Source organism: Gopherus flavomarginatus, chromosome 6 (genome assembly GCF_025201925.1).
Source record: "Gopherus flavomarginatus isolate rGopFla2 chromosome 6, rGopFla2.mat.asm, whole genome shotgun sequence".
Classification (NCBI taxonomy): Eukaryota; Metazoa; Chordata; order Testudines; family Testudinidae; genus Gopherus; species Gopherus flavomarginatus.
This window is the reverse complement of record NC_066622.1, coordinates 82186780-82199092: the sequence shown is the minus strand read 5'-3', so window position 1 is coordinate 82199092 and position 12313 is coordinate 82186780. Positions and strand designations below refer to the sequence as shown.

The window sequence follows — 12313 nt, the reverse complement described above, 5'->3', positions numbered from 1 at the left end:
GTGATACTGTTATAACATTCTCTGAGAGGTGGGAGCTGGGTTGATGGAAGAATCTTGGCTATACCTACACCAAGGGTTAGGTCACCTTAACTATGGCATTCAGGGCATTACATTTTTCACAGCCTGAGCAATGATCTAATTTTTAAGCGTCGCCCAGGCTTTACTGGGGCTCTTCATGCTCACTAGGCATTTTGAGATCTTGGATGAAAGGGTCTCCAAGCAATGCAGGAGTCCATTATAATATTGCTAGTTTGTCTGTGCCACCAGTTTTATTTTATGTACATGCAGTCAAGAGTGTACAGAAAAATCTGTTTCCTGGTGGCAGCTGAAGGCACTGGGGGGTTGCGATAGCTCTTAAGTCTAGGTTTGAAAGGTGCACAAACAGGCATAATGTTCTGTGTGCGCTTAGGGTGACCAGGTGTCGGGTTTTGGATTGGAACACCTGGTCAGAAAGGGACTCTGGTGGCTCCAGTAAGCACTGCCACACGGTGAGGCTGGCAGGCTCCCTGCTAGCCACTGCACTGCGCAGCTTCCAGGTTGGGAAGCACCTGGCACGTCTGGCTCCTAGCCTTAGGGGCGGCCGGGGGGGTCCATACGCTGCCTCACCCCCAGCACAGCTTCAACTGGCTGGGTCAAGACAGGGGAGGAACTAGCGCAAGCGCGACTCACGAGTGCTCAGTTGGCAGCTGTTGAGGGGTCACATGGCACACACCTCTCCCGTTGCTGCCTAGCCCTCTTCTCCTCCTCCTCGTGTGGCTGGGCTTGAGCTGCAGCGCATGCCATGCAGTGAACCGCGGTCTGTCTGCCGGTCCCTCCACCCCCAATTGCCAGCACCCAGGAGTTTGAGGTATGTGTACCCAGCATTTGGAGACAAGGATATAGGGCTGCATCCCCATCCCCCCATACTGCATCCCTCCTTGCCCCAACACCAACCCCCCTCGCACCACTATCCCTCTCACTGCATCCCTCCATACCTACCATCCCAGCCGTGTACCCCTTACAGTGCTCTCCCACCCATCCTCTCCACCTTCCAGAGCCGCCACCCTCATGTCTCTCACTGCCCACAGCCCTGCAGCCCATTCACCTTCATACACTGCTGCACTCCCATTATGTCCCTATGCACCCTGGTGGCCCTCACATCTTCATGCACCTGTAGCCTTCTGCCTCCCCCTGTATCCCCATCCACCTCACATACTCCCTCTCACACACACACACCCCTCCTTCACTGCCCTCTCTCACCCTGCTCTTGTCCTTGGCCTCTTTCCCTCCCTATCTGCTCTCCTCCACACACACGCATACACCCCCACCTTTTCCCCTCCAGCCCACCCTCCTCCCTTTCCAGCTGGGTGATTTAGGCAGCCTCTGGAAAAGTGTCTGAAAAAGTGTCTCTGTGTAGGCAAGAGTGCGCATGCATGCATTATATGTGTGTAAGAGACTGTGTCTGAGTAAGGAGGTGTGTGTATTGCCGCATGTGTGTATACCCATGTGAATAAAATTTGCAACCTAACTTTTTGACTTAGTCTTTTTGCTGGCTTCCGCACACAAAAAATTGACGACATAAAATAGATGTGTATTCATTTCATAACAAGTTTTTAAAAAAGAGAAGGCATCTCTAAAAGAAATTTATTATGTCTTAAAAAGTGAAGGTCGTTGGCTCTTCTGCAATTACTAGTCAATATATCATACATTTCTCCCCACTTTTGTCTAGCTACATTATCAACTCTTTGTGTTTACGTCCAGCACCTACCACCCTGGAGCCCTGAACTTAGTTGGGGTCTCTTGGCACTAAACAACAATTGTAATATTAAATAATGTGGAAGTATATACGTTAGTGCATACTAAATGTGTACACATGAATACACGTGTGTATCTGCACGTAGGTATGGGAGTCAGTTTCCACAGATTTGGACAGGTGTGCACTTTTGTGGTAGTAGTCTATGTATTTGGGCTTCAGGAGTGAGCCTTTAATAGAACCATTGCAGCTGTGATAATGTGTGGTCCTAATTCCACACATACAGGGACAACAACTTTAGTGAACAAAAAACATGGGAGCTGGTTACAAAAAGTGGGAAGACGGGGAGGGAAAGAATCATGAAAAGCTTTTTAAAAAAAAAAAATAAATGGAATTTCACAATGACCCTTTTTGACTATTTTGCTGCCAGCTCTAGCATCCTGTAATAAACAAAACCTGAACTTAGCATAATACATCTGTCAAAACAATAAATATGAATGTTTGGGCCTTGCAGTGAAAATGAGCACTTCAGAGGAGGTGGGGGAGGGCAAGCAACGGAGGCTGGGATGCAGTGAGCAGAGGACGGGGCAGGGTGAGAGTGTTCGGTTTTCTGGAATTAGAAAGTTGCCAACCCTATGTGTGCTGGAGGAGTGAGATTTTAAGCAGTTTCTACACCTGCATTTAAAAAAAAAAAAAAAAAAAAGTGTGGCTTGTGCTATATCCCAGTGCTGCTTATCAGCACGAACCAGTGGACATGAGAGGCTGAGTAGGAGCAAGTTCAGGACCCTGGAGGATGTTCGGCTCTCATGGCAATGCTGGTAAACCCTTTTTCCCCATTGCATTTGTGCTCAGAAAGATTATGGTTGCTCTCTGCATCTGTACTTCCCGGGCCTTTCCCCCATAGCAATATTGTGCAAGAACAGGTATAATTAGGTCTATTTTTCTCCTGTACATTTTATAATTTATAGTGGAGTCTTCGATCTTACCCTTTGTTGGTACACTACATGTCTAGAGGGAAGGGAGTGTATGTAGGACTGTAACTAAAGGAAGTTATTACCCCATCCTGATAAGCTGGTTAAGGACCTTTCAGATATGTCTTGCAATCTTTTCCTTTGGAGGTACTGCACACACCCACAGCATTTTTCTTGAAGTCTTTTGCAAGACAGAGACAAGCCCCTTCCAAGATCACTACCACAGCACTGTAAAGGGTTGAGATGGGCTTGTGAATGTGTTTGGCCTGCACTTTTCTGCAACTCCAGCCTTCCTCCACAGAAGGAAGCAAAGTTCTGAAGTCACTGTCAAAGCACAACCTGACCTTCCCAACCACTATAGTCCTGACCTCATGCAACAGACTGCCAGGTCAGCAGAGAGAAGTACTTCCAAGGGGTGGGTGGGTGTACACACCTCCTAATTAAATAGCCGCTTCTACGACAGATAGGTCACCATATTGTATCTTATTGAGGAGGTTTGAGCCTGAGGACAAAGCACACACTGACAGTTTTTAATGCAAGCCCCAAAACATTAAATTGGAAAGGTGCAAAGACTCCACTATTATCTCTTCAAAATTACAGCCCTATGATTAAATTCAGCACTTGAAACATTAAACAGTGATCTGGAGGGGGAGGGAAAAGCTGCAGCTCAAAACCATAATGCTCAAGTTCTCTGCCTCTTTATCCCTCTTTAGCAAAGAGCCTTTGCAAAATCTTTGCTCCTTTCTTCTCTCAGAGTCAGCTCTCATTCCAGTGAGCAACAAGGCAAACTGAACACCAAGAGGTAAGGAAAAGGAACAGTTAAAGATCACTATCAGTTTTTAGAAAGGTTGGGAACAGAAGGGTAAAGAAAAAGATCATTCTATCCTTTGTGAAGAAAAAGAAAAAAAGTGATAAAGAATGGGAGAACTTAGAATGGGAAGGAAAACTGAGTCACTACAAGAGACCAGTTACAGACATTGATAGTCTTGCAGAAATGTCAGGGACTTCTGACCCTTTCCAAGTGCAGTACGTTCCTATTGTCAAGTTACAAAAACAAAAATGATTTGACAGTTAAATGACAAGCCTACTACAGAAAGTTTAAGACTATCATAATGCTATCAGAGAAAACAGAAATATCCCCTGCTGGAGAATCTCTCTCCATTTTCCACATTACTTGCTCTATTGGGAGCGATCATCTACAGTACCTCAGTTTAGAGGTCCCGGTTTTCATTAAAAATGACTTGCCTTCGGCTAAGGGGATGGCCTACTAAACAAGGATGGTCACCAGTGAGAGCAGCTTCCAACATAGCTAGATTCCCAGCTGGTGTAAGTCAGCATGGCTCCACTGGCTTTAATGGAAATATGTCAATTTACACCCCTGGTGTCATGGTATCAAGTTTTATGAAGGGGGAAAAAAAAAAAAAAAAGTCATTTTCATGTCTTCCCCTGAAAATTCCAGCATTTAAGTTTGCTCCAGTAAAGTTTTGATTCACTACACTGAAAAGTCAACATATTAGACCAACTGCATGTATCACTATAAATGATATTAGCAAAGGGGCAGCTCCATTTTGTACCTGTTTTCATTAGTGGTCATTTTGGCCCAAGCTGTCTACGAGAAGGATATGTGGCTTCATCGTTTCTCAAGTGATACTTCCATCATTTATGCCAGTCTTCCAATTGCACTGTCTTGAAGGACAGCGACACACATTGGACATCACACAGTTTGGCATCATGGCCATTCTGAGGTCTTTATTAAACTTCTGGTTCAGAGAGCATCTCCTCACCTTGCAGGCACAGATGTTGAAAGGCCAGGATATTTAATGAATATAAGCCTAATTTAATATGTACATAGTATAAAGCAACAAGAATGGGTTGATATCATTTTCTGTACCCCTTTTCCTTATCCTGTTTAAGTCATAAGAACCAGATCAGACCAAGATATTCAGAGGTTATTCACCTCATGCAGAAACTGTGGTTCTTTGAAATGTGTCCTCCTATGGGAACTCCATTTCAGGTGTGCATATGTAATGCCGACAGACCCCAGGCGGGATTGAACCTGGAACCTCTGGATCTTAGTGCATGAGCCTCTACTGCATGAGCTAAAAGACAACTGGATGTTAGCTAAGGCTGTAGAGGAGACTCATTTTCTCTCTAAGTGGTCTTGGTACCACTAGATGGGACAGAACACCACACCCAGGAGATATGTGGGTTACACATATGCTTCTAAAGCCCTCGATCAGAGATTTTTCCATTACTGTCCATTTGCTCTGCACATGCACTCTGTACAATCTCATGCCACACAAAGAGGGGATATAGATCTGTACGGGCTGTTGCCTTCTCTATCTGAACGTCTAACACAGAACACAGTCTGAAGCAGAGGAGAAGGAGGGCAGTAGCAGAGCACCCATATAAACACACACTTTGAAGAGCTAGAGGTCCTGCACAAGGTGACTAATCTCTTCTTCTTCTTCAAATTGTGTCCCTATGGGTGCTCCACTTTATGTGGCTCCTGAGCGGCATCTCCACAGCACTCGGGAGGTGCACGTGCATCAAAATGGAGCACCTAAAAAGGAAAATTAATGTTTTTGATGTTCAGAAGATCTTTGATAACTTCCCAAGTTACTATTCTGCAAAAAACACACTCACAAACTCGCTGCTTCCAGACTGAATCAGGACAGAAGAGCCACAGTGTCCAGGAAAGGCTATTTAAGTAGTATTTCCATACCCAAAAGATTCAGACTGGAGAGGCATCTGAATCAGTCCATATACCTGGATGCCTCTGCCAGGAGCCATCCATAATTCAGATGGACATCCAAGCTTCTGCGACTAGACCATCAACTTCTATATTGTTTTTCTAACGTAAAATGTCAACTCACTGGAGGAAGTACCACATTTTTCTTTATTATTTGTACCACAGTGAGCCTACTGACATACGGAAACCAACAAGACAATATCCGAACATCTGGACATTTGTCTGCCTCCATTTTAAGTTGGAAGAGAAGTTATTCTGAATGTTTCAGTCATGCTCGGCCATATCACAAAAGCCTCCAACCAAGTCTATGCCATTCACTTTCTCTGAGTAACATGCACGTGCTGAAGGACATCATTTCAAGGAGACAAGTCCCAGGCTGAGGACCTCATACTACAGGAGTTTTGTCCTTGTACTCACCCAGAAGATGATGTTGTAGCTGAAAAGCAGGTATTTGTACCAACAGCTGATTTCTGGGTTAGAGTATCGGTAATAGTGCATCTTCTATAAAGCAATATCTGCAGAGGAAGAAGAGAAGGAGGGGAAGAAAAAAAAAAAAAAAAGTCAGTTCAGCCTAAAAATTCTGATGCTTAATGTGAGCTTTCAGTCTCAGAAAAAAGTCCCTATTCCAAAAGTTTATATTAAAAGGATTACTGTAATTTGAAATCTAGTCAAATTTCAAAAAGATAGATATTCAGTGAAATTTCAGATACCACACCTGACATCTAGTTCTTTTTGAAGAACTAGATAAATACATGAAGGACAGATCCATCAATGGCTATTGGCCAGGATGGGCAGGAATGGTGTCCTTAGCCACTGTTTGCAAGAAGCTGGGAATGAGCGACAGGGGATGGATCACTTGATGATGATTACCTATTCATTCACTGTGGGGCACTGTCGAAAGACAGGATACTGGGCTAGATAGACTATTGGTCTGACCCAGTAGGGCCATCCTTATGAGACTCCAAGTCCCACTGCCAATTCTTGTGGCTTTACAATATTTTCTAGTTTTTAACCAGTTCTGTCTCCCTGTTGCCATCTGAGAGAGAGAAACAAAACTGACTATACAGTTCTAGTTAAACCCAAAGACCCACATTGATGGGTTCAAGCTCTGTATTAAACAGACAATCCCTTTTACGCCCTCCTTGGCCCAGGACACTCCATGCACATACATGGACTTGGACTTTCCATACAGGCTGCTTGTCCTTTTCCCATCATGCCTGATGGACTTAAGATGTGATGGTAAATATGGTGGCACACAGTGAGATGGAGAAGACACAGCTGTAAGTAACTGAGAAAGACTGTTGCAGTGGGAGCTTTTGTTGTTAAGCTCGGACAGATTGTAGCACTGTTAATCTTCCTATACTGCATCAAATTTGCATAACTGGTTTTATTTAGATCACAAGTCATGCAGTTACAAAAGCTTTGATCTGATGGGCATTGCAGAGAGTTCTGCTTTCTGTGATTCTCGTATTCTAAGGAGGTCAGCATCAGCCACGGGAGTTGCTCAATGTCTCAGAAAACTGAAGCCTTCCAGGGCATTATGCCTAACTCATCTCTCTGCAGGAACGCAGCAGAATGCCCCATATGGAAAACCAAAACCACAAAGAGCAAAGCTTCTCAGCTGAAAGCTATTATGCTGAAGAAGTCCTAAAGAGCCCAGTGTGTGGGAAAGGCCCAGCAGCCAACACCAGTTGGTCTGTCACACAGAGACCCGTGCAGGAGAGGGGTTAACACCATTTCCACATTTCAACCCTCTAATTATACCTTTGAATCAAGGGTTTCCCTCCTAGGGGATTTTAGTAGAGGCTTAGCAAGGGAGAGGGAGTAATAAGATTTTTCAAATGGTTTGACCCCAAATAAGAAATGAGACAAGACGTTTGTTGTGGAATTATATTAAATGGTGTAAGAGGGAAAGCGCGGGAAAACAGACATTCACAGTCCCAGCCTGATAGGGCCAGACTGTAACTTTATAGATTGCCTAGAGTAAGGCAGGGGCACATAGCAGCATAGTCCCAGAAGCAGATTCAACCACAACCCCTCCCATTTTGATCTGGAGAGCGAGCAAGTTATTTCAACTCTTTTTGCAGTGCAGCATGCTCCTGCATGTCAACTGGCCCTCTGGGAGGAGGTGTAGAAAAAGGACAGCACCAGGGCAACGTCTAACCCCCAACCCATCTGCTCACTTCTTTGCAGCGGTGGAATTCAAGGTGAGCAGCTACTGCTCTTCCATCCCTCATGCTGTGTCTGGGGTCACAAGCTGTGTATGACAAGTGGGTGAATAGGACCCTCACAATTAATCAAGCACTTCTGTAATAATTACCCCTTGGTGTCTGTCTCAGGCATCACAGAATGGTCTAGCACAAAAGCTGTGTTGTATTCTTGGTTGTAACCAGAAATTCAGTAGGATGATGAAGAGGTTTGTCACACAGATTCACTATAAAAATTATTCCACCCCTTACCCTCGCAAACCAAAACACTCCCACAAACAATTATCGATTCTGAAGAATATCCCATTTTACATAAGACTGCCTCTTTGAGCTTTCAAAAGGTATTGCTAAAATGTTTCCAGTAGTATGATGGCGTACTGCAACCAGGTCTGTTTTTAAGTTCATAACCAAACCCTGTCTCATATCAAGTTGCCATGAACCTGAAACTCAGCACCAAGCACAAACTTTTGGCTGTAAAAAGGGACTAATGCCAAATCAAGCCCCTAGGGAGAAGACAGGATTATCCTCTGCCCATGCAGGTCCAAGTGTGGAGTGTCCAAGATGCACCTCTCTCTCGGAAAGAAATTAAGTGGTCTCATAGGTCTGGGGAGGTCAAGACCAGATATCACCTGGTGGTCACTTTGGGGCCTCTGCAGTTTTCCTGACAACCAGCTGCATTTGATGGTCTTCGCCTATTTAGAAAACAAGTCAAAAGATTCTCATCCCATGCTTACTCACTGGCATCCAGCATCCCTTTGTGATGTTCCTCACACAGCTTTTGGGAAACTCCCGTTAATTCAAACACAAATCCTAATTAGGAGGTTCATTATCTACCTCAGACTATGGAAGTAAGGTTTACTTATATTGGGCTATATCTAGACCTCTAGATAGCGACGCAGCAAATACAGGTACTGCTAACTAACATTATTTCATATAGAGAAGAATCTCTTAATATCAAAACACTGAACTCAAAATTAAGTTCATAGTGCTGAGGACCTACGGAGGTTTATTTTGGAGAGAGAGAGAGAGAGAGAGAGAAGGCATAAAAGAGAGCCAAAGTCAACCTCCATGCTGTTGGACCAGTTCCCTCCCTTTCTCATTAAGATATTTCAGCTAGAGTGCCCTTTCACCTATTAGCAGAAGCTCATAATGGAAAACTAGAAGGTAAGTGATGAGATATGGACTCTGGTCATTTATGAACAGTGGACAATCCCATTATTGATAATCAGGTTTTTCCTTTTCCTGGGATCAATTCACTCAAAAGATACTGGTTGGACTTTTCAAAACTGCTCTGTTTAGGCTAACTTTGCTGCTTTTGAAGGCAGTGGGAATTTTACTAGACTTCAATGTGAGCAGAGAATTAGGCCACTGTAGAGGGCTTTTGAAAAATCTCTCCATTGAGTGCTTATCAACTCCCCCCTCGACGTACAGGACAGGCAGTAGGGTGGAAACAGCCAAAGCTGGGACTACTGCAGTGTGAGGGGAAGTGGTAAACTGGGGACTTGCTGGGGCGACCCCTTCCCCCAGCAGTGTCCTGGGGAGACTCCCCCACCACCATCACACACACACTGGGGACAGCAAGACCCAGGTAGTGTCAAAATTACAAATAGGAGCCAGCCAGAGACTCTAGGCAGTAGAGGGTAGAAGCAGCCAACGCAAGGACCTTGGTAGACAGTTCTCCAAATGCAAAGGATCAGTTTTGACTGGACTTTTGCTGACTGGCTGTTTGCTGCAGCCCTCCCTCAGAGTCTCTTCACTCCATATCTGCCCTTCTTCTCCTGTCCCCTCTCAACTTCCTTTCCAATTTAGCCGATCCCCACCTATCATACTGTTCATTCTGCTACTGGGTTCCTGCACCTGCACCTGTGTTCATTCTGCTATGCCTTCCTGCACCTGTGTCTGTCTTGTTCATTTAGATTTTAAGCACTTCACGGAGGAACAGTCTGCTACTCTGACATTTCCTAACACAATGGAGCCCCACTGCTGGTTAGCCCTTAGTCACTACTGTAATAAAGAATGTTAAAAACAAGAAAAATGAGAGAATGCTGAAGAATGTGGTACCGTTGCTACATAGCACCCCAAACAAGAATACCTGTAGCTAGGACAAAGGAATTGTTCACGTGTTTTATTTTAAACAAAAACAAAACAAAATGACAACTCTGGTTCTTGTACCACGTGAAAATGTGCTCACTTGTGCTCAGAAATGGGTGATAGACCTTTATTCTTTTAAAAATAGAGAGAGTGGTAGCATCTAATTCAGACCTCTAAGGGCACATGAAAGAAAATAACGTTTCAATTTTCCTTTTCGCGATAGATCGTACCCTCAGTGTGACTTAAAACTTTATGATCATTCCCCTTGAAACAGACAAAAAGCATGCATTTTAGCAAATGAAAGAATAATTACAGTATATTCTTGACTGCAGAAGCAGTGCTGTGTGGCCACATAAGGTTTTAGAGATTAATGGGATAGTAAACGACTTCTAAAATCAGAGGATCTAGCTACTGAACTCACAGTCTCCACTCTGATGTAAATACAAACCTTTTCAATGGCCACTGAAGGACTGGGGGAGGGGACTGATCTGTATTAATTTACTAGTACTGTAAGCAGGAGCCTGCACAAGAGGGAGAGGGGGGCAAGTAGGGGCACAGGCCCCCAAATAATGGGTGGGGGCACAGAACTCTTCTGGCCCCAGGACCACAGTGGGGAGAGTGAGCTCCTTCAGCCCCAGGGCTGTGGCAGGGGCACGGGCACAGAATGTGACCCCTCCAAAAGAGGTCAAATTTAAATTCCTGCACATGCCCCTGACTGTAAGTGAGCAATTCATGGGAAATGTTTATTGTATGAATATACAGAAAGGTTTCCTGTGGGCACATGGAGGTTCAGGTTAATAGCCAGCAGGTAACAACAGCTCCAGCTATGAACGCTTCCTGGTAAAGAAGGCAGGAGATTAGGAAACAATGTCTGTGTTATTGCACTGTGAAGATGATACTGAAATTATAAAGCTCACTTTGCCCAAATAAGGAACAGGCTGGACTGAAGGGGTCTGAAATACTTGAATCCTAGAGAGGGGTAAAAAGCTGCAGCTAGCTCTGTAATTATGACAGACCTCCATCAGCTTGAGAAGACCCACATATCACCTGACAGTATTACTCTTATTAGGGCTAAAAGTAGCATCTAAGGCTGCTAAACAGGATTACAGGGCTGTCCCCACCCACCCACACTCTTTCAGTTTACTTTGTGCAGAGTCAGCTTCAAGGTTTTGCTACTTGTTTAGTTGCACTTCCTGGGCCTGTTTCTCCACTGTCTTGTACCTTGTTAGAATCAGGTTTCCTTTCTCATGTTCTAGCACTGCAACATGACTTTCCATGACGTGTTCTGGGAGAAAGCTCTAAGCCACACCTGGGCACAGGACCTGCAAGAGGGTGTTTACCGAAAACGACAAAGCCCAAATAGAAACTGAGCAGCCAGACATGTCCACAAAGCATAAAAGGAAGGGTGGCCCAACATTAGCACTTCTGTCAGTCACGAGTGTGAAAAAAAACACCACGCCCCTGACCAACAGAAGTGCTACTGTGGACAGCATGTGTCAGCAGGAGCTGCTTTCCCACCAACATAGCTCGCACCGCTCTCTGAGGGTGGCTTAATTATGCTAGCAGGAGAGCTCTCTCCTGCCAGCATAGAGCAGCCACGTGCAAGAGCTTACAACTGTAGTGGTACAGCTGCAAGGTCTGTAGTTTAAACATAACTAAGATGATGCACACAAAGAAACAAGGGCTAGAGTCTCCCTGATTCTTGTGGGGGGGAGGAAGGGTCACAGAGTATTTCAATATAAATATGTTAAGTATCAAGCTGCAAATACAGAATTAGTTATATAACCCAGGTATCTTGCCTCTGATCTAGTAGACCAGGAGGATCCAGGAGAAAAAAAGCAGCAAGTTTACAGTCCTAAAATGCAACAAACAAAAAGACAGCCAAGCCAAGCCATTGAAGAACCTGCAAGGAACTCCCTACCCTCTATTACCCTCCACTCTCCCCGCACACACACTTCGAGATTTTATTTTCTGCCTGGCTTCCTTCCCTCACTGTTTCCCTACCTTCCTTCCCTCACTGTTTCCCAGACCTACCTTGATTGTTCAGGCCTTAACTTCAGTGAAAAGCCCACTACAGGAATATTAGCTTCTCCCACATCCTTACTGACAAGCAGGGATCCCAACTGCTTAATCATCTTGACCTTTCTATGACTGGTAACACATTTCTCTCTACTTCCCTTTCTATTGGCCAGCTGCCCAGCCATGAGGAACCAACTGCCTGACCTGGAGGAGTGTCACTATGTAGGTAGTGAGGAATGCTACAGCACCACCTGATGCCAGGGGATTCACACTTGATCAAACCACACTGCTACAAGTCATCCCCCCTCGTCAGGAGGTAGGGTGGCTCTAAGACACTGCATCTGCAGTGGGGATCCTTTAAAGAGGCACCACAGCAGAAACACACGCAGTTCCCCTTCGGAGCTGCGCTGCTGAACAATCTGTTCCACCTTGTATTCAGGGGTGACACACTGAATGCCTTTCCCAGACCTGAAGAACTCTCTGTGGCTCAAAAGCTCATCTCTTTCACCAACAGAAGTTGGTCCAAGAAACAATATTCTCA

At 44.8% G+C, this 12313-nt stretch overlaps 1 protein-coding gene across 21 annotated transcripts in view; it reads right to left on the bottom strand.

Annotated features, from left to right (window-relative positions):
* The window catches only part of TSPAN14 (tetraspanin 14), a 90410-nt gene that overhangs the window by 51977 nt on the left and 26120 nt on the right, over window positions 1–12313 (bottom strand). For 16 of the 21 annotated variants that reach the window (XR_007775122.1, XR_007775123.1, XM_050959123.1 and 13 more), the window contains one exon: window positions 5873–5970. The exons of 1 other annotated variant lie outside the window; for it this stretch is intronic. Coding sequence is in view for 16 of the 20 variants with exons in the window: in XM_050959123.1 (XP_050815080.1) it covers window positions 5873–5953 (81 nt within the window). In the remaining 4 variants the exon portion in view is untranslated. 4 more of the 21 variants (XM_050959114.1, XM_050959121.1, XM_050959127.1 and 1 more) reach the window with 3 other exon arrangements.